Here is a 21,599-nt window from a genome sequence, read left to right as displayed (position 1 = left end):
CATTTCAAGTAGCTTTCTTACACCAGAGAATGGAAGAGGATGTTTACCTGATTTGCTTCCCAGCCCTGAACTCCAATTCACTGACGCTGCCATCTGCACATGCTCAACAACTGCCTGAAATATACACACTTCAGATGTTAAGTTGTGGGTGAACATATCAGATGACACAGCAATTCTTCAAACAGCTCTTGTTTATTCACAGGTCAGAACAGAACTGAGCTGAAGGGTTCAGTCAGCCTGCTTATATAGAGCTCCAGTACAACGTTACTGTAGCAACTTTCTAAAACTATCCAATCACTGAACGTCACTTTCAATCCCTTATTTGCATATGTGGACCTGAGTGAAAATTATCTACAGTATCCCCCTGCTGGCCCAGGGTGAGAACTTCAGTACATAACATCAGCTTAACCGTGGCGTCTGTCTTCCAGAAGCTACTGGATGCAAGTGGGTACAGGCCAATGTCACGTGCGCTTGGCTTCAAACACCTGCAGCAAGAGTCCACTGGAGGCAGAGCAAGTGGTAATATGGAGACAGCCTGTGTATTGTCACACACAAAGGTGCATTTGAGCTTCGGTTGTACCATTTCTATAACTGTCTGGTCACAGTTCATGCCAAGGTGACATGGTAGATAAGGAGACAGATGGATAGGTTTGAATCCCAACTTGACCATGAAACTGATTGAAATGGCATCGCACCCATCCCTTCCCAACCTGGTCTCCTCCATATTTGTTTGGACTACAATTCCCATCAGCGCCACAGCCAGCACAGAGCAGAGAAGGGTGGGAAAGGCTAGCCATCTCACTGAACTGCTGGGAAGATAGAGTGGTACCACTGTCATGCAGGCCATTCTGAGCACCTCCTTGGAGGAAAAGTGGGATGCAATTCTAATTAATAATACACGAACACATGCAGGATAGAAAGTGTGTGGAAGGCATTTGTAATGCAAATCAGCATTCTGGTCAACAGAGGCTTTGCATTTGTATTACAAGGTGACGAGAGCACTTCAAAGCCTTCTCTGAAAACAGCAACATTGTGTGGGAAGAATCAGCTCAGGCAATCCCATAAATTTTAATTATCTCCATCTGTGAATGCAGATATAAATAAATGCTGCATCCACAAAAGGGAACATCCAACTATAACTCATACTTTGGAGGTTGATGCAGATACCAAACATTCATCAGAAGGCATCCATTTTTGCTAATGTTAAGTGGATATATTTCTAAAGTTAAGCATAGCTCATGATAAGCAGGTTATTCTAATTATGGAAGAAAGGGCAAGCACACTCCAGTAACATAATACATTTACACAACCAGTTTAAAGGGATCTTGTGTCATCCTAACTTTCATGGGTTCCCTAGGAATTACATGATGTTTGTTTGGGGTGCTTTTGGGAATTCTGTGTAAGTGATCCACAGTACCCTCAGGGAATCAAAGAGATTCTAAGCAGAATTTGGCAATGTAAAACAGGATTTTTTTTTTGCAGTCTTGCAACTAAAAATGTATTATGCTATTAACAATCATGTACCGGTAATTACGTATCTTAGCACCAAACTAATAAACAAAACATAGGTGTACGTATCCATAAATGAAGAGAAGGAAATCCTGGTGCTGCAAGAGATCATTTCTTATGTAGCCCTTGGCTCCTCTTCTGCGCCACGACATGTAATTTGCACACACAATTTGAGTTAAAGAGGAATAAAATGAAAATAGTAACCTTTAAGATCTAGAACAGAAATTATTGCAGAATAATGCACATAATCCCAGACCTTTAAATAAAAAAGAAAGAAATAGAATTAGGATATGTAGCATTTTATTTTCTGAGGAGGCGGCAATCATCTCCGTAAATCTCTTCCTCTACTGGTGTTGCCACTTCTTAAGGGTTCAGATTGATGGCGGTGGTTTTGAAAGCATAACAAGCTTTAAAATGTAATAAAAGTGAGGAGCCTTTATTTGCCTTGTGGTTTCTGAGCCTTCTGGAAGACACTAACATCGTGTATTCTCCTTATTCTTTATACTCATGCCAGATTTGATTCTGGCTGTCCATTTACACAAAATCTGCTACCTTGCCACTGGCTTTTCAATCGCTGTCATTTGCCCCTTCCTTGCATTCCTAAGTTGGTTTTCAATACATCTAAGAACTTCCTCACCAAATTATTCGGCTGTCCGTAATTATGGCTTTCACAATATAAAAGGTCCCTTGTCTACTGCATCTCCACCAATTATCAGTACCCATATGTGAGAAGATGCGTAATGACTGAGCAAACATATGTCAAGGAGAATGCGGGGCAGAACTGAAGGATCTAGCTATGGAAGAGAGAGAGCTCCTGCCTTCAGGCCCTGCTTTGGGCTTCCCATGGGCATCTGCTCGGCCACTGGACCAGACAGGTCTTTGATTCCATCCAGTGGGGCTCTTCTTATATGGTTAGATTCTCCAGACATTTCTGCCAAAGGTTTTAAAAACCTTTTCTGGGGTCCTATGCAGAGCTAACCCTGTTCACATGTTGAAGACATGGAATAATCATCTCATGCGGCAGGAGACTGTAGCTGCACACCCACTGCCATGTCCCCATATGCCATAGGCTGGTTGGATGCAGAGGAATGGGGGGAAGAAGGCTAAGAGCCCAGGCAGTGAAAGCTCTCCAAGTGCCCCTATTTTCCAGGGACGTCCCTGATTTAGAGAAGCCATCCCAGTTTCTGGTTTGATCCCGGAATGTCTCACTTTTCCTTAAGATGTCCCATTTTCATTGGAGAAAGGTTGCAGGGTATGGCGTTTTCTGACCCCAGAGCCATCTGAAGGCAACCCTGTAGAGGGATTATTATTACTTTATGCTTATTTACTTTTATTATGTTTTTATATGTGTTGGAAGCTGCCCTGCATGGCTGGAACAACCCATTCAGATGGGCGGGGTATAAACAGTAAAATTATCATTATGGAATGGGATGTCCCTATTTTCATCTGAGAAATGTTGGAGGGTATGGGAGTGGAGGTGGGAAAACAATGAGTGGTCAGAGGGAGAAGACTGGGAAGAGGAGGTATTAGAAGCTGAAGGGGCAACAGGGCTTAGTGAGCAGGGGCAGTCTGTGGCAGAGAGAAGTCCAGAATCAGAGGCAGAAGCTGAATCAGGCAAGTGGGAGGAGGGAGGCCAAGAGAAAGAGATGAGTCAGGCTGGTGAAGAGTCATGAGTGTATTGCAACAAGCTCTGCCCCCCCTCCCAGAGCCAGAAGAGGCATGAAAAGGGCAGAGGAGAGGTGGAGTTGTCAGTAAGCTCCACTGCTACAGACATGGTCCCTAACTGCCACTGAACCGGGGGGGGGGGGCTGGCTGGTGCTGCATATAGGCATGAGCCAAACATACACCTCCCACCTCTCCTATGTCATTCAATCATTGTTTTCCCTTGAACTTCCGGGTTGGCGCCATCGCCGAATGGCGGGCTCCCTCCGTGCTCCGGAGGGAGCCGGCTCGGCAGGGGTTGGGTTCTACCGCGCCGGCGACGCGGGGACCCTCAAAAGCCATGGGCACGGAGCCCCATGGACATGGTGACTCGGCTGGCACCTTTGCGCCCCTCCCCGGCCCGCGAAAGAGCCTTTTTAAAGGCTAAGGAACGGGCGCCTGGGGGGGGGTGGTGCTTTGAGTCCGCCGCTTCCCCTGCCGAGCGAAGCCGCATGCCATTCGGTGGAGAGCGCTAGCTTCTTCTATTGAAAATTTGGATCCAAAAGAAAAACCCGTGAGTAATTGGACTATGGATTAAAAAGAGGGATAAATTTTTAAAATTTGACGCGAACGGGGGAGGTGGAAAAAGGAAGTCAGCCCCCCCTTTATTGTAGAAAAGACAAAACAAAGGACTTGACAACTAAGATCGAGTGTAATCCTATCTTGATGAACTAACAACTTCGCGAGGGAAAATTATAAGTTCGAGCTGGAGGAGAAAAGGAGAATTTGCATTAAAAAGCAACCCCCCCCCCCCCGGAATCCCTGGAGCGATCTGCGAGAATACCTGGAGAAGAGTAATGGAGGTTTTGACAGCTGTCAAAGAGCTGTCAAAACGGAAGAACAAAATAGAGACGGTGTTTTGAGGACTTTGCCAGTTACATTTGGATATAAATTGGATACAAATTGTTTCAAATAAGGATTAATAAGCTATTTGGACTGGTGGATGTGATCTGGAAGGGAACTCAGTTACCGTAATCCATCTAGAGGAGCTGAGGGATATTGCATGTGTTTTTGCTAGGAAACTTGAACAGTTGAATAGAACTTTCAACCTCCTGGGAAACTGCAGAAATGGAACATTATTTTGTCTACAGAGGTCCACATACTACAAGAAACAATGGATTTATCTGTTGGAAAATGAAAGGGACATGACGTAATGTTTTGCTCCTGAATAACAAGCCTCTGCAGAGGAATTAGAAGCTTTTGGAAAAAGAACCTTTCTGCGGGAGAACAGGGAAACAAGAAGGAGGAGAGTGACCGACAAGAATAAGGAAACAACAAGAACTGGACAGAACTGGAAGTGGGGACATTTGGGATATCCAGATTTGACAAGCTTATGGAAATAAAATTGGAGTTTTTACTCCTGGATACAAAAATCTGGATAGAAGAAATGAGCCCCTTTTTGAGATAGACTCCTTCTAAGATTGGACACTTGTGATTAAAAATGACTGGTAAAGAATCAGAGAGATATGGGTTTAGTGAAATGTGGGAACACCAGGAAGATATTAGAACTGGAGGGATATAAGGAACGCAACAGGGAAAGAGGGGAGGGAAATTTGGAATCCAAAGGCTGTAAAATTATTTTTTCGTTCTTTTTGTATTTTCTTTTCATCTGCACTATATCTGAAAGGGGGGAACTCGTGGAAGGGAAGACAGATCTTAGGGGATGGGAATTTGAAAAAATTGGGTTATTGACGATGAGTGTAATTTGGGGACAAGAACTTGTTGAATTTAATTGTTTATTTGGAAGATTTGGAACACAAGAGGGGGGGAGGGGGAAGTCCTGGTTATTGGAAGAAGTGTATAAATTGGATTTAATTTGTTTTAATTTGGAAAATCTTAATAAAAATTATTTTTTTTAAAAAAAACAATCATTGTTTTCCCTTTTCCCTTTTTGAGTTTCAAACTTCTGAGCAACTGCAGCATCCTGGTGCTGTGGTGAATCCTGGACGGATCAGCTGCACAGACCCCCCTCCCAGGCATCCTGCCCTGGGACTCCCCTTCACGCAAATGCACAAAATGGGGAGACTCTTCAGATTTCAGAAGACATCACCAATTCAGCTCAATGCCTTTTCCCCGTCCATGTGAGAATCCAGATAGGAAGGGGCTTTGCAGGGAGTTGTTTTTGCTCCGGTGGACCCCTCCCCATCTCCTCAAATCCCCTTCCTCTCTAGGAGTCTAGTCCAGTTCATTTTAAGCCACAGAGAGAGCCAAGCTTTGGGATAATATCTCTCTGCATCTCTTTCAAAGCAGGAGCCAAGAGGAAGTGCCTGCTCCACACACAGGTGGCAAAGAAGAGCAAGGCAGCAATGCAAAGAAACATGGCAGGAACCGAAGAGGTTTGGACACAGAGCAGACCCAAATGCTGGCCTAGCCCAATCAACAGGGGTAGCACAACATTTCTGTGTTATGCAACAGTATATCTGGCAATCTTTTATATCATTGCAAATATTAACTTAGGCTGCATACTTCTATCATACTTCCACGGGAGCAAGTCCCATTGAACTGTTAAAGAGACACGTACACTTAGGCAATGGCACACTTAGGCAATGCCAACTTACCTGATAGGAAGCCTCATTGAACTCACTGAGACTTACTTCTGAAAATCATGCACAGGATTTTGTTGCCTGATATCTCACTGATAGGTGGTCTATGCAGCCACAGTGTTGAAGTCTCATTCATGCTAAAGAATGCATGGACAGAAGCTTCTTGAAAAGGTGAATTGCATGGACAAGGTAATGATTGCTTTTAGTTAATACATAGACTATCTAACCAAAATTAAATGAAGGGGATGTTTCTTACTGAAAAATACAAGAGAAGCATTTTGGATACTGCATCAAGTCCAAGTCATAGCAGAGGGATAATGGCAGGAGACACAGAGCTAATGCCAGCAATTTTGCTAATACTACATCATTGTGGTGCTTTTGGCTTTCCAAGCTAGCTGTTTTTATTTCTGTGAAAGCTGAGGTCTCCCTAGAACTGCCGCATGAATGCACTGGCCCTTGATCTTTTGCACAGCACATATGCCAAGTTTGTTTAGTTAAGAAGACAAAAGAACATCAGTAAGACCATTAGCATATTTATGAAATGGGCTTAGCTCTCAGCATGTCTGCTATGAACAGAGCGAAAAAGGTTTCCAGGTTTGCCTGGTGGTTTGGCCAACAGGGTATTGCCCAAGCATCTGGAAAGACCAAGCCTAGCCTCTGCTACTGAAGCAAATGCTGCACTTTAGAGACAGCCTCTCTTTCCATTCAGAACAACATCTTACAGAGCAATCCCAAGCCCAGCTGGTCAGGAGGGGGGTGTAGTGGAGCAGCACATCCACCCTCATATCTGCTCACATCAGTTGGGTCAAAAGTTGCCGGGGGGCGGGGAGCAGGGGACAGGCAAAACCAGCCTGATCCCCTCAAATAATGACTGCACCTCTCCTGAAGAGTACCACAACTAAATGGACAAAGAGGTCTTCAATCAGAATCAATTGCATGAGGAAGTCTATAAAAGAACAGCAGATTATGGACAAATCCAGTTTCAAAAGCCCAGCAGCACACTTATCTTAAAAAGAAAAAAACACAGCCCACTGTTCACACAAATAAGGGTTTGCTTGTTTTTTAAGGATTGGGCATTCATTGATCTCTCTGCCTCCAGGGCTGGGAGAAAGTGTGCGCTAAAATTAGCTGTGTGTTTTCATTAGCTTTGGGAAGATTTGTCCACATGTCTTTGGGCATACCATAAACCCCGACCCATGTAACTGCTGCAGCCTCTTGAAAAGCACTGAGAAATAGCAGCCACTTTAATTACTAATTACTAATTACTACAACTTCCCACTGTGGAATCTTTTATATATTCTGCAGAACTATAATTCCCAAGGCTCCCCAGCAGAAAGCCATAGGAGTTGAAGAATGTTAAAGGAGTTAAACTGGCTGAAGTTTCTATGTTTTTTTAACAATTTGTCTTTATTGCTTTACTTCTTAAAGGATAAACAACATTTATACATCAAAAGAAACTTGCCACCCCATAGCTATGATACAGCACAGATTAAAGCCATGTAATACAGCAGATTCTCTAATACAATAAAATAAAAACAGCACAACATCTGGAATCAAACCAATCAAAAGATTTTATATTCTATAGAAAGATTGCCTGAAGTTTCTAGCATAGAGATAAATGCTATTTGTTTTGTCTGGCTTCCAGGCTGCAGTGTGTGTGTGTGTGTGTGTGTGTGTGTCCTTTACAATACCCAGAAATGTGGGGGAAATGTGCTTCAAATGTGCTTTAAAGCATAGTGTGTAGACAGCCTGTGATTAAGAGCCAATTGGCCCATGCCGCAAAATCACATGCTACCACTTCAGCCTGCCAGAAAGGGGTCTCGTGCGGAGTCCACAGGGACCTACAGTGGTACCTCTGGATGTGAACGGGATCCATTCTGGAGCCCCATTCGTAATCCTGAGCAGAACGCAACCCACGTCTGCTCATGCGCGGGTCGTGATTCGCCGCTTCTGGGCATGCGCGTGACGTCATTTTGAGCATCTGCACATGCACAAGTGGCAAAACCCAGAAGTAACCCATTCCATTACTTCCGGGTCGCCGCGGAAGACAACCTGAAAACGCTCAACCTGAAGTGTCTTTAACCCGAGGTATGACTGTACTAGTATGGAGCAACTGCCTCTCAGTCTAACCTGCCTCACAGAGTTGTTATGAGGATAAAATAGGGGAAAGAATCTCCTTGAAAGGAAAGTGGGACATGAATGTAATAATAGCATATCCGTCAACTGTCCCGATTTGAGCAGGACATACTGGAATTACAGATTTCTGGTTTCTGACTGGATCCCAGGATGTCCCATTTTGGCTCCCATGACAGCATGGCCCTGAAAGATGGGCATCCCAGTTTTCCTCTGCAGCATGTTGGAGGGTATGAAGACGAGCCCGGGTAGCCAGTTGCTATGTCCAGGACAGAAATATTAGCAGCAATCAAATACAGGGCTCCCCAGCACTGCTGCCAAATGAAACTGTCCAGAAAAAACAAAAACCCTGCAACATGTTATTTTGATGCATGCTTTGATTGACTCTTATGGACTCTTAGATCCCCTTTTACCCTGTCAGCTGCCTACGAGATGATGGATTAATTTTGCCCTCTAACTTGATTGCTCAAAAAGAGTACAACTGCTAACACTTAAGGTGTTTACTAGGCAGTGACGGATGACTACCATCTATGCCTCAGAAGAATAACAGTGTCCCTAAAATACCTAGCCAACAAGCTCCCAACCAGCAAACTCATTCCAAAAAGAGGTTTTTGTTATATTGACTTATTTTAAAATACTTGCCACCTACCCTTCATTGTTACAGGCAATCTCAGAACAAACTACCAAACTTAAAATGAAACAGGTTCTAATTTCCGCCAAGCTCATTGCAAAACACACACACACAAAAAGAAAGTGCTGATTTGTGATGATTCCTTCCAGAGGCATAAATTTGTGGAACCACAGAAGCAGCTTTTTCCTTAGCCTTTTCCACGGTGTGATGGGGCTGTTAGGAAGAGGATAGTCTTGTCGTGCTTGCGCTTGCAGCTTTCTTTTCACAGGCAAGATGAATATTCATACTGTACAGTAAGGAAATGCTTACTATAAGGGAAACTCAAATGTTTAGCAAAACCTTTGTTTAACAAAACATTTGCTGCTATACTCCATGGAAGGAGTCTTGCTTTTTTAAAAAATCATGTTTTTAAAATTAAAGAATATACACATACCTCCTCCCCCGCCCCTTGCAGTCTGACAAGGGACAGCCCAGAAGTCAGCTATATCTTCCTACATAGCAATGAGCCCTGGGAGCTGTAGTCCAAACCATCTGGAGGAAGTCAGGTTGACTATATTCCAATACTGAACTGGGCTTTCTGAGTGTCATGGCTTATGTATCAAAAACAGCAGCACCATGCGCAAAAAGGAGGTATCAGCCAGCTTGAGGGGAACCCCAAAGTTTGCAGTACTGCAAAAAGATGTTTAGGTTTCTCACCCTAAGGGGGGAAGGGGTACCAAAAGCATCCACCATGAGGACTGATCATGCTCAGATGCTGACTGACAGTTTATAGGTTGCAGAAAACGAGGGGCAGATGGAATGGACTATCCAGGAAGAAGGTTTGGCTGGCTGAGTGGCTGAAACATAAAAAGAAACACTCCACACTGCAGCATTTTGTTGCAGGTCCCGTGTGAGTGTGTGTGTTACAATTGTAAGTAATTCTTACAATAGCCTTGCAAAGTACAATTATTCCTAATACTGCAGATGGAATGCTTTGGCTGAAAAAATTATTGCCTCTCTGATGAAGTTGCTTTGTGGATGAGAGGCGTTTTGGGCTGGGAACCATACATTGGAAGCCCCTTTCTCCTCTGCTGAAAAAGGAATCCTTGGAACTGTAGTTTACCCCCCCCCCCCCAAGCTACAGTTCCCAGCACCCTTAAATTACTGTTCTCAGTGTGCTACCAACCCTACCCTGGAATCTGCCCCTGGGAAATATGATGTAGGTACTTCTTATGGTAAGTCATACACTGAATCCACTTTTTAAATGTCTGCGCAAAAATATTCTTGAGTGCAGGACATAACACGTTTAGAAATGAGCACTAAAATCTATCCAATGTTTTCATTATTCAAGGAAAATATTTGCAAAAGGCAGAAAGGAGCATGACCAGTGTGCTTTCAGAACTACAAATATGTGCCTCAAAGCCACTATTTAAATATCAATTCAAACAGCCGTTTCCCTGCTCTATAATCTGCTCACAGCTGCAAGAGGTCAGGGAGCAAAACAGCTGCGATTCAGCTTGTAACACATTTGTTACTCAGTTTCCAAGGTTGCCATTGGGGGTTTTGACATGTGTCCTTCCATTAGGAGAGTTAGTGTGCCTGATTCATTTCTAGTACAGAGCCATAGCACCTTATGGTACGATTCCCCCAGGAGAGCTTTGGAGGACAGCAGATGACAAATAATGAGCAGACCTGGATTTATTAATTCTGGATTCATTATAAATTGGGAAGGTGAACGATGTTCTCTTCTTCCTCTCCACACACCTTGTCTAAATGTTTAGACTGCAAGGAAACTGACATGTCTTTTTTGCTGCTGTACTACATAAAGTACTATATAAATAAGCAGACCACAACAGTTCTTTCACTGAGATTCCAAGCGTTTCTCCCTATTTCTCCGAACCCTTGGTTTCCCTGATTTAGGGGGAGAGGGGAGTATATTGAAATCAGATGACATAAACATTCCCACAACTGGTATCTGTTCCAAAAACATGTTGATAAAAAAATACGTCGGATGTCTGCAAGCCTCGAGGTTGCAGCATGCGGTAGCAGCCACAGTGAGGGGGAGATGATAAAAGGGAAGAGGGACCATTTGCCATTCACTGTGGCCCTATTTGCACAACACATGTTAAAGCAGAATTAGTCTCCATTTTCTTTTCTCATCATTGTTGTTTGGTTTTTTTACAGCGTGTTTTTACTGTTTAAAAGGAAGGCTTGACAAAGAGGCAATGTATATTGAAATCTCACAAGCCAGAGAAGTGGCTGCATATGCTTCTTGCTGCTTAGCATGGTTCTACATAACTCCTTGCCCCTTCCCAGCCATGGCAAGCAAAAACAGAAACTTCATAAATTGTGTTTTTATTTTGTATTTTTATCTTGTGAGCCACCCTGAGATTTATAGATGAAGGGCACTATACAAAGTTAATAAATACAACAACAACAAATGTAACAAACAAAATAAATGATGCAGAATTAGTGATCAAAGTAAGGCAGCCTTGAATGAAATCCAAAAGCTCCACCTCTTCCCAAGTCATGTCCCCCCACGCATTCTGAAAGTAGGAGCTAAGACCGCTGTAACAATAGGATGATGTAGTGGTTAGACTGAGGCGCTACCCAGAGGCGGAGCTAGCAGTACACATGCTGTGCACCCGGGGGTGGGGCAAGCCACCCGCAGGGGCGGGGGGGGATGTCAACCTCCCCCCAGGGATGACAGCCTGGGCGGGCCACACCTACCGCATCCCGCTTCCTCCGCCAGCCACCTGCACTGTGCGTTTCAACCAGTATCATACCATGTGGCTTCCCTCAAAGACTCCTGGGAACTGCAGTTTGTTAAGCTGCTGATGGTTGTTAGGAGAAGACCCCATTCCCCTCACAGAGCTACAATTCCTTTTCCCACGTAAATTGTAGCTCTGTGAGGGGAGGGGTGTCTCAGCACCTCTAGCAAACTACACTTCCCATGATGCTTTGGGGAAAGCCATGGTTGTTTGATGTGGTATGACACTGCCTAAAAATGCATGGTGCATGTGGGGCCAGTGTTGAAGCTCCCTGTCATAAGATAGTGTGGAATTTGACTAATAAGATGTTCCTCTCAAACACAGGACTAAAAGCAAAGCCAGCTCAACTGATCATAGTCACCTCCTGGGAGAACACAACACCCAAAGTGCCTTACCCTGCTGTCCTCTTGCATCTCCCAGTCACCAGAGAAGGCCATGGAATGCTGTCCTTGAGTGCAGTTGGAAAACTGGAAAAGGCTTGAAAACATCCGTCTGTTTTCTTGGGTATCTGGAAATATTGCATCCTGGAAATTTACTCCATGTGGAAGGAGGTTATAATTCTCATCCATTCTGAAAAAGAAAACCAGGGATAAACATTAAGTAACTTGCAGCACAAGTCATCCATCTCTATATAGTGTAATGAGATTGACTTTCAGCAAGGCACACACTGCCCTGGTTGACACATCATGATAAGCCATTAGGACTGAAACCATGGTTTATTGCAAATGCGTATCTCCCGCCCCTGTCCTGGGCAGGGTCTGCTGTGTCACCCAACCCAAATTGTATTCTTCCTGATTTATTTCTGTTTTGCACCCGGTGGTTTGCTTGGACTAACACAACATGGTCCAGGTTCAGGTGAGAAGTGGGAGAATCCACACAACTATGGTTCAGCAGGACATGCCCCCCCTTTTCTATCTTGCACTTAAATACCATTTCTGTACCAGGTAAAGTAATTTTTAGCCCCCCTGACCCCCCCGACCTGTCCCATATTTTGCCTGACTTGTTTTTTATTTTGCCCGACCAAAGGTGGCAACCCTAGTTCATATGGAATGGGGAGAGGCAGTCCTTGAGGCAGTATTGTGGTCCTGAGCTGTTTAAGGCTTTATAGGTAATTAAAGATGGTTGGTTTCCCTTAGCTACAATAGTACTTCCTAGACTGACATCGGTAGTCCCATGGGAAGGACGGTGCTAATAGAGGGGTGTTTGCTCACAATTCCTATGTTTAGCAAGGCAATGAAGGGCTGGTCCATTGGGGGGGGGGGCAAGGAAAACACCTTGCACATTGCCCATTTTGCTCCACTGACACATTCTGAGAAACCCGCTGAAAGGTTCTGTGTCATTTGAACTCTTTCCCAACAGGTGAGAATATTAATGCTAGTTGTGTTTCCATTTACTAGATGGGCCTGGCATTGGTAGATCAGAGTGATTGATATGAAGAATAATCACATGGGGGGAGAGAGGCAAATGGGCCCATTGGGAAGAGAAAAAGGGGCCTGACCCATCTTTGTGGCTTTAACAACAGCTTGGAATGCTTATTTTCAGTGTTGGGAAATAAGCAGTGTCACCTGTTAATATCTGCACGTAAAAACTACTCCCATCTTTGTCTCAACATTTATTCCCACTTGCCATTATATTTCTGTTTTCAGCCCTTGAAAATGGCAAATAACATAGCGGATCCCACCTCTCTGGCTACCAATTGTGGTGGACCCCACCTTCATATATTCTAATTATAGCCACTTTTGGTGGCCTTGTCTTTGGGACAAGGTGGAGCAATATGTGGCTTCCTGCCCAGTCTGTCACTGGGCTAAAGACGTCCCTGGCAAACCGGCCTGAATGGCCCGGGCAGACCGTGTTGCTGGACTTTATCATGGACCTGCCTTCATCCCAAGGGGTGACTACCATTTTGGTAGTGGTGGATACCTTGACCAAGACAGCACATTTTCTCCCTTGCACTGGCCTCCCCTCAGCCCAAACAAGTGCAGACCTCTTCTTGAGAGAGGTCTTCTGCCTGCATGGTGGCCTGCTGCAGCATGTGGTATCTGATAGGCGACCGCAATTTACTGCTCACTTTTGTCAGGCCCTTTGACGGGTTTGAGGGTGCAGTTCCATCTCTCCTCTGCCTACCACCCCCAATTGGATGGGCAAACAGAACGGGCAAAGAGGATCCTGCAACAGTACCTGTGGTGCTTTGTCGGTTTCCATCAGAACAACTGACTCTCACTCCTGGCGGCGGCTGAATTCTCTTATAACAGTGCTCTCCACACTTTGACATGCCTCTCTCTCCCCATTCTTTGCCAACTATGGGTTCCCCTGCTTCTTTTCCCTGCTGTCATCTCCTTCCATGCTTCCGGCAGCAGAACAGTTTTTGCAGGAGCTGCAAACCATCCATTGGGTTCTCCGCAAGCAGTTCCAATGGGCAAAGGAGGATTACAAGCATTTTGCTGACTGACATCAGCAAGCCGGGGGGGCCCTGGCAGTGGGGGACTTGGTCTGGCTCTCCACCCGGCATCTGCCGGTCCAGAACCCTTCACGGAAACTGGGACCCCAATTCCTCAGTCTCTTTCCTGCAGGCCAAGATCAACCCAGTGGCCTGCAGTGGCTGCCGGGTCAAGCTCCTGGCTTCCTACAAGGTACACCCGGTCTTTCACCATGCCTTGCTCATCCCTGCGGTCCCTGCCAGTATGCACCAACCGGAGCTTCCCCCTCTGCCACCCGTCTTTGTGGAAGGGGAGCCAGAATTTGAAGCGGCACAAATTGTGGACTCCTGTCAATGCCAACGTCTCTTGCAGTATTTGGTGGACTGGAAGGGCTACGGCCCTGAGGAACGCTCATGGTGCTTCGTATGTCCATGCTCCCCGGTTGGCCTGACAGTTCCACCGTTGGTTCCCCCATAAGCTGACACGCAGCCGGCGGGTCGGGGGGCACCTTGTGGAGGAGGATAGTGTCATGGGCCAGGAGTCAGCTTCAGCTGCTGAGCAGCAGCCTGAAGGAGCAGAAGGCAAAGTAACTCCACCTGCTGCTGACCAGCTGCAGCCTTCTTGCTCCTGATGAGAACCAGCTGGCCTCAGCTTTCTTAAGCAGGGTTTCTAGCCTTGGTCAGTTGCTGGAAACAACTTTCGTCCTTCCTGGCCAGGCCTTGCTGCTTCTTGCTTCTCGTAACCTTGGACCCTCGGCTTTCTTGATCCCCGGATCGTCTGACGACATGAACCGAGATGCTCCTGACCTTTGGACTGGACTGGACCTTGCATATGGACTCTGCCACCAGGCGAGTACCTCCCTGAGACTACAACACCCACTAACAGAGTGAATGCTTATTAATTAGCCAACATAAATCTTTCTGCAAAGAAATCTGTCGTGTATTATCTAGTTAAGATTCCTGCATCGCAGTAGTTGGATTAGATGACCCTCGGAGGTCCTTTATTGGTCATCCCCTCCCATCTTTGGAAGAACTGTACGGTTCCCGTTGTCTTAGGAAAGCAAACAATATCCTGCAGGATGCATCTCACCCGGGACACAGTCTGTTTGTACTACTGCCTTCTGGCAGGAGATACAGAAACATCAAGTCAAGGACAAATAGACTGAAAAATAGTTTCTATCCAGGAGCTGTGGCCTTCTTAAATGCAGTAACTCGATAGTGTGACCTGGGAGTTTGATGGGTGTGGGTGTGGGTGTGGCTGGAATGTGGTTTGTTTGGTTGTTGTTGTTGTGTTGCTTTTGTTGTTTTTAAGGGATGGCATCCAATTTCGTTGCACTTGTGCAATGTTGCACTTGTGTAATGACAATAAAGAATCTATCTATCTATCTATCTATCTATCTATCTTTATAAGTCTACAATTCTATGATTATATGAAATAAGGATGATGGTCCAATAAACAGGCAGCCTGGGATCAGCCAGCGGAGGCTTACTGTTTTCAGATGCACAGTTGCAAAACTCTGTCATGGAACTTCTCAAACTACAATTAAAGAACACATTCATCACCTCCGATAATCTTTAAAATGAAATGCCGCTGTTGAGTCACCAGACTTCACAAACACTTAAACACAGAATTCCATGTGTAAGCAAGAGAGCCACATACAAAGCTGGTTTACATGGATAACCATCCAGTTTCTGTCTCTTCCTTTCACTGCAGTCTATAAGAATATCAGGAATTGTGTTTTTGTCCACTGATCAGTTGGCTAACTGCAAAACGGGGCTCTTGCAACAGTTGCATAGGAGAAAGGCTTGGATAGATGAAGCTCAGCAGGTGAAAAAAGAAAAGAAAGCCAACCAGCACCTGCTTAAATCCATCCTTTTACACAACCATCAAAGAGACGGGAGTCCTGTCTTCCTTTGCAGCTGATCACCACAGTAGGAATAGTTTGGTAGGAAGTTGCTATTCACGTCTCTTGCTGAAGGACAAGCCCAGCCATGGGGTCCGACATTCCTTTCCAAACCAATAAAAAACCTGCATGCATTGACCAATTATGACATAACATCTGCCACGTGCTGGCAGACACAGAACCATTTCCCACAGTCATCTTATGAATTGAAATACTGCACCTCAACTGGCCCATTAATAAACACAGGATAAGGAAATTAAAATTAGCAAGGTTTGCCACCTTGGGCTCCTTTGGGAGGAAGGGTGGGCTATAATAAATTTAATGAATACACAAGAATCTGAATTTTAACCAGAACTGGTTCTAAGTATACAATCTTCCTAGGAGAACAAGAAGTACACTAAGCTTAAGTTTGAAGTGAAATATATGATGAATAAAACAACTTTTTGAGAGAGACTGACCATTTTTAAATGTTTCCCAGACACAAAAAACTACAGCTGTACTAAACAAACTTTAATAAGTTGTATTTATTAAATACTCTCTCACCCAATGATAACACTGAAATGAATTTATAACAGGAGAAGTCTTGTGTCCCAAGCCTTAGGCTCTGGAAATCCTTATTGTAAGGGTGTGGAACTACGATGGTGGCGTCAAATTCAGCACAGTTAGCAAAGAGACAGGAGCCGTTTCCTTTGCAGCTGATCACCTCATTTGAAACAGTTTCATAAAACAATTATTGTTATTCCCTGGTGACAGAAAAACACTCGGCACATGTTCAAAGGCACACTGCATCTGCTCAAAGACACCCATTTACTCACACTAAGTCTAAGGCAAGCGGAAGTGACTTGCCTAGACTGGTCCTGACAGCCAAATCTTCCTAATCTTCTGACCTATTTTTTTATTCTTTCTATAGGCAAGTTAGGTAAGGAGAGCAAAATGGTGAATTCTTGTGGATCTCATTTATATCCTATAACTTTTGCAGTATAAATCTTTAATCCCATTTTATCCTCCCCAAAGCCAGGGAGTTAGGTAAGGCTGAGAGTAAGCAAGTGCCGGGCAAGCGTTGTGGGTCAAGCAGTGGGCACACCCAGGGTTCCTCTTGCCCCCTCGCCCGGGAAGCTCACCAGGTAAACATGAGCCAGAGACAATATCTCAGCCTGGCCTATCTCACAGGGTTGCTGTGGCCATTTAAGAAGAGGGGATGATCCCACCTTGATCTCTTTGGAGGAACATCCATAAATAAACCAAATGGTGGCTGGACATGGAGAGCCATGGAGAGATCAGCTCTGAATCTCACACGGCATGAGATGCAGACTAAAATGGTAACAGCAGAGTCTGTCACACAAGAAGACAGTTGTGCATATCCTATTTTTGAACACTCCATTATGTTGAAAAAAAACCAACCACCACTACCTGTAATAAAACTTGAACCTCGAGGAGAAAGACAGAGCTCTCCCTGGTATGTTGCTTTATTACACACAAAGAGCTGTTTACACATAGAAATGTTTAAAAATTGCAACTTCCCAACACACACACACCTGCAGCTTGAAGTGGCCCAGTCCATCATTCTATCACCTTGCCCTGCGCAATATCTTCATAGTTCTAACTCATCATGCATCTGTCCTCCCCCGCCCCCATCAAGCCACTCTCTCAGCCTCCCATCTCCAACGCTGAGATGATATTGACCGGCCTTACCTGAAACAAGGTATGTGAAGCGTTTTTAACATTCTAGAGCGCTACCAAAATGCCCAGCATTTAATATTAAATCCATGTGTCATTTAGCAACACTAGGCAACGGTATCTTTTTAACATTATTATTACTATTAATTATTATTAGGTATTGGTGAGTTTTCTAGTGGTACTCACCTGAGGAAGAAGAAGTAGGAGTAATCCTGCATGACTGTGTGAGAGTGGCAGGAGAAATACCCCAGTCCCGTCAGGTTGAGCCGGGATCCTGCAGGGACTTCCAGCATGCTTCCCCAGGCCTGATCACAGAGCATCTCAATCTCGGCTGAGTAAAAGAGCCCCCCTTCTGGGGCTTCATATTGCCAGGGCAAATAGTTGAACATGCTGTACATATCCTGATGCAGTGCCAAGACTTTGGCATAGACGATGATTTCTGCCAGCTCAGCCCTGCAGCTTTCGCTCAGGGGTCTCCACTCTGACGGCAGCTGACAGCCCCGGCTGGGACTGAGCTGATTCCCAAAGCACAGGAGCAGGAGCAGGAGCAGGAGCAGCCGGATTTGCAGCATGATGGATTCGAGAGGAGGAGGAGGATGCAGGCTTCGCACACTGGATGCTAAAAGTTTCCCCAGTGCCTTTAAAAAAACCACACAGCACACTCACAAAACCTGAGGCTAGGTTTGTGAAACAAGATCCCTATGAAATGAATCAACTGATTGGCAAGAAGCTGGGGCCTAAGGCTCATCAGTGGCTCAGCTTTCGCCCAATAGGAGCAGTTCTTCAAAGGAAGGGAGGAGCAGTAACCAGAGAAAGGAGAGCTCTGCTGTGTACACACTTGAGCTGCAAACTGTTGCAGTAGCTGCAGCAGAGCCAGAGGTGCAGGGCGTCTGTAAACTCCCAGAGCCATGGGCTGGGGAAGAATGCTGCCCTGCTTGTGCAGCTGAAAAGGAAGGGAAGTTTCAAACAGCAGAAGAGCATCTTAAGCTGCTTGTTGGGTGCTGTGTTTCTTCATCACCATCCCATTTATATATTCATCACCCTCTTGTAGCACTTAAGCTCTAAGCACCTTACAACCGTGAAAAGAAGTCGGGACCTGCTGACAGCCTGTCAGAGTGAAGGGGATGGATGAGAAGCAGAAAGAGAGGGAGGCCAGAGACACTGCGTTAAAAACAGAAGAGGCAGGGTGGTGATGCACAATTAGGAGCCAGCAAGGGAGACGGAATTAAATTGATGCCCAACCATGTCACAAATTTCATGAGCAAAACGTTGACGGAATTGGGGATGGGTGGAGTCCAAGGTTTGATGGTTCAGTGATTCCCTTCATATGTTTTTTTGAATTACGACAGCTGTCAGTCCTAACCACTGGCCATGCTGGCTAGCTGGAACTGACAGTGGGTTGCAACTATTTAAAAATACAATATTAAAAACAGTTACAACAGGTTACAATCAAGAGAATAAGGTGGGTCCTAAAATATATATTTCAGATGCCAAAGGTCCAGCAGCATCTGGCAACATGGTGGGCTAATTCTTACATGTATTGCAGGGGTATGTAATAAAAAAATGATCTCTCTCCTCCCCCCCAAAAAACAACAACAACAACAAAGCTTTGTTGCTGGAACAAGTGCAAAATCAGCATTTTTCTTTCACAAGTGTGTGAATGCAGAGATGTCCCAGAAGGGCAACCATATTCTTCTCAAGCAAAGCAAAACAAAACCTAAAAGTATTGTGGAATGTAGTTTTGTTCACAAGATTATATAATGGAATCTTCATCCTCAAAATACATTTGTTTCTCCTTAAGATGGCCCCAGAGCTATCTCTGAAGCACATACTCCCTATAGAGCACACCATACTGTTTCCTCCCCTGACCCCCCCCCCCATGTTAGCCATCTTCACACCAGGGGTCCTGGGATAAGCTCACGGAAGGGCTTTGAGAAGAGCCCTGCTGCATTAGACCAAAGGTCATTTGGCCCAGCATCCTGTTCCCATTTGGCTGCCCTCCCTAAGGCATGTGCAGAAGCCAATTGGATTGGCAGCTGATTCTTGCTCCATTACTGTTGAAAGGAACAGTACTCTGTTCCACTCTGTTTCTATCAGCAGCCAGCAAGATGCCTCTGTGCACTAGCCAGCAACACACGGGTGCGACTGCCTCCTCTGGCTTGTCCCTTGCATCTGGCATTCAAAAGTATGTTGTGTTCAGGCGTGGAGGTTCAATGTGCACATCCTAGGCATCCACTTTCCTCCCTTAGTCAAGGCACTGAAATATAAAAAGCTCTCCAGCTTCTGAACTGGATTCTGCACATAAGAAGAGCCTATTGGAACAGACTAATGGCCCCGCTAGTCCAGCATCCCATTCTCGCAGTGGCCAGTCTAATAACAACAATAACAATAATTTATACCCCACCCATCCGGCTGGGTTTCCCCAGCCACTCTTGTGGGAAGCCCAGAAGCAGGAGCTGAGCACCACAGCACTCCCCCCCCCTTGTGGTTCCCAGAAAGTGCCCTTCGGAGGCGCAGTGACTCCAACAGCAGAGGCAGAGCACAACATCCTGGCCAGAAGCCACGGAAAGCCTCATCCTGAATGAACTGGTCTGATCCTCTTTTGAAGTCCTGCTTGCTGATGGCCAAGGTTACTTCCTGTGGGAGTGAATTCTGTGGTTTGTGCACTTTGCAAAGTGAGGAGAAGAACTGCTTTCTGCCCTTAATCCACCAGCATTCAGCCTCATTGGATTCTTTTCACTGTCTCCTAACTCTGGACAACAAGGTATCAGTAATATAAAGTGGTGGTTTTAAAAACCCAGCTGAGAAGCTCACAGTTTTCAAATCCTGTGTTTGCTGTTTCTTCACAGGGGACCTGAAGGTTGATCTGAAACATTCTTCTGAGTAGTTTGCATAAAATCCTTCCCCCACATCTGAACTCAGCATGGATCTGACAAAGCAGCTGTAGCCAAAACTAGCTAATCAGAATAAACTCAATAGAGCCCATTACTGCTGGGCCCATGCTCTTAGCCATTCATGCATGTGGTCCCCACCACCCCCGCCTTGACTTCCTTTTCTCAGATAAGTGGGAAATAGACCTCCCCACCCCAAACCCTCAGGCATGAACCATCTTTCACTTCCACTTCTTGACATTTCCTTCCCTGTTTCTATAGTAATGCAGGTGATTTCAGAATGTGAATGCCACTTTGCCTGTGATGCCTTCATGATGTTGACCACTAGGACCAGGTACCAATCAAAGGAAGTACAGTATTCAGGAACTGGTTGATGGGCATAGGTGACCTGAAACTGTGATCCAGCTGTCTTTCATTTCCATATCCGCACCCACCCCTTTGTAGTCTGGGGCACAAGATATCAAGCACAAATTTCCCCACCCCAACAGCTTTAAACCTGAGAATCTGCAAAGCTAGATAAGAAAGCAATTTTTTTAGAAGTCATCTCCTAATATTTTTGTTGCATGTGCTTCAATATTCTCATATTATCCATTTCTGGTGGTACTTCCTTATTGGAGCAAACAGCCCCTTCTTGTAAAGAGTTCTTTACTTTGAGAAAACATACAAATGACCTCAGATATGAGGATATGAGGATATGAATCAGGATATGAATAGTAACTTACAACTCTCAAGTGTGATTTAGAAGGGTGCAAGCCTGTTCTCTAGAAACCCCAAATTGGATAGGGCTGTTTCAAGGCCCCTCACCATAAGGAGCAACCTGACCACTGACACAGAGGGGGGGTCATTTGAGCTGGAAGGGACAGTGGCACAGACTGGACATGCTCTGGACATTGACACCAAATCCAGCTGCTATAACCTCCCAAGACTGCAACCCCACCAAAGTCTCACAATGATCAGGGTTCATACATGAGTGCAGATCACATACCCAGTGAGAACTAGCTGATGTCTAATGGAATCCTGTTTTAAGTTCTACTCGTCAGAAAAGGGGTGGAGTTTATGACATAGGTAAGAACTCAGATGAAACTAGTTGTTGCAACAAGTTGTCTGCTCTGTGAGATCTGTCCAGGGTTCTGAAAGACCTGTCTCCTGATTGCCCTTGTTTCCTGATTTCTTGACCCACAACTGAACGTTGCTGGTCGGTAGCCTCCCCAGATAACTTGTGAAATGGTGTTCTTCCAACAACTCTGTGGGCTCAGCTTCTTCAGGATTTGGCACAAGTGTCATATAGCACAGTCAGCACAAAATAAGGGCTTTGATGCTGTCAGCACAAAGGTTCTGGGCTACACAATTGTGCTGGCTGTAAAACCCAAAGCCTTACTCAGCACAGAAGTGGGTGAGGAAAGGGGAAGAGGAGTCGTGACGTGAGCTGCAGTCCTAACCACTC

General features: G+C 45.2%; 1 protein-coding gene across 1 annotated transcript in view; it reads right to left on the bottom strand.

The window, feature by feature from the left end:
* Nucleotides 1-20,176, bottom strand: part of CCDC3 (coiled-coil domain containing 3) — a 54,502-nt gene extending 34,326 nt beyond the window's left edge. The window contains exons 1-3 of the mRNA XM_083701692.1: nucleotides 20,079-20,176; nucleotides 17,451-17,902; nucleotides 11,663-11,837 (exon numbers count right to left, since the gene is read on the bottom strand). Coding sequence (XP_083557818.1) covers nucleotides 11,663-11,837; nucleotides 17,451-17,836 — 561 coding nt within the window. The 5' untranslated portion in view covers nucleotides 17,837-17,902; nucleotides 20,079-20,176. The remainder of the gene's footprint in view (nucleotides 1-11,662; nucleotides 11,838-17,450; nucleotides 17,903-20,078) is intronic.
* Nucleotides 20,177-21,599: the final 1,423 nt, after the last annotated feature.

This window comes from Podarcis gaigeae (genome assembly GCF_964106915.1).
Source record: "Podarcis gaigeae genome assembly, chromosome: 10".
In the NCBI taxonomy this organism is placed as follows: Eukaryota; Metazoa; Chordata; class Lepidosauria; order Squamata; family Lacertidae; genus Podarcis; species Podarcis gaigeae.
This window is presented reverse-complemented; position numbering and strand designations above follow the sequence as displayed.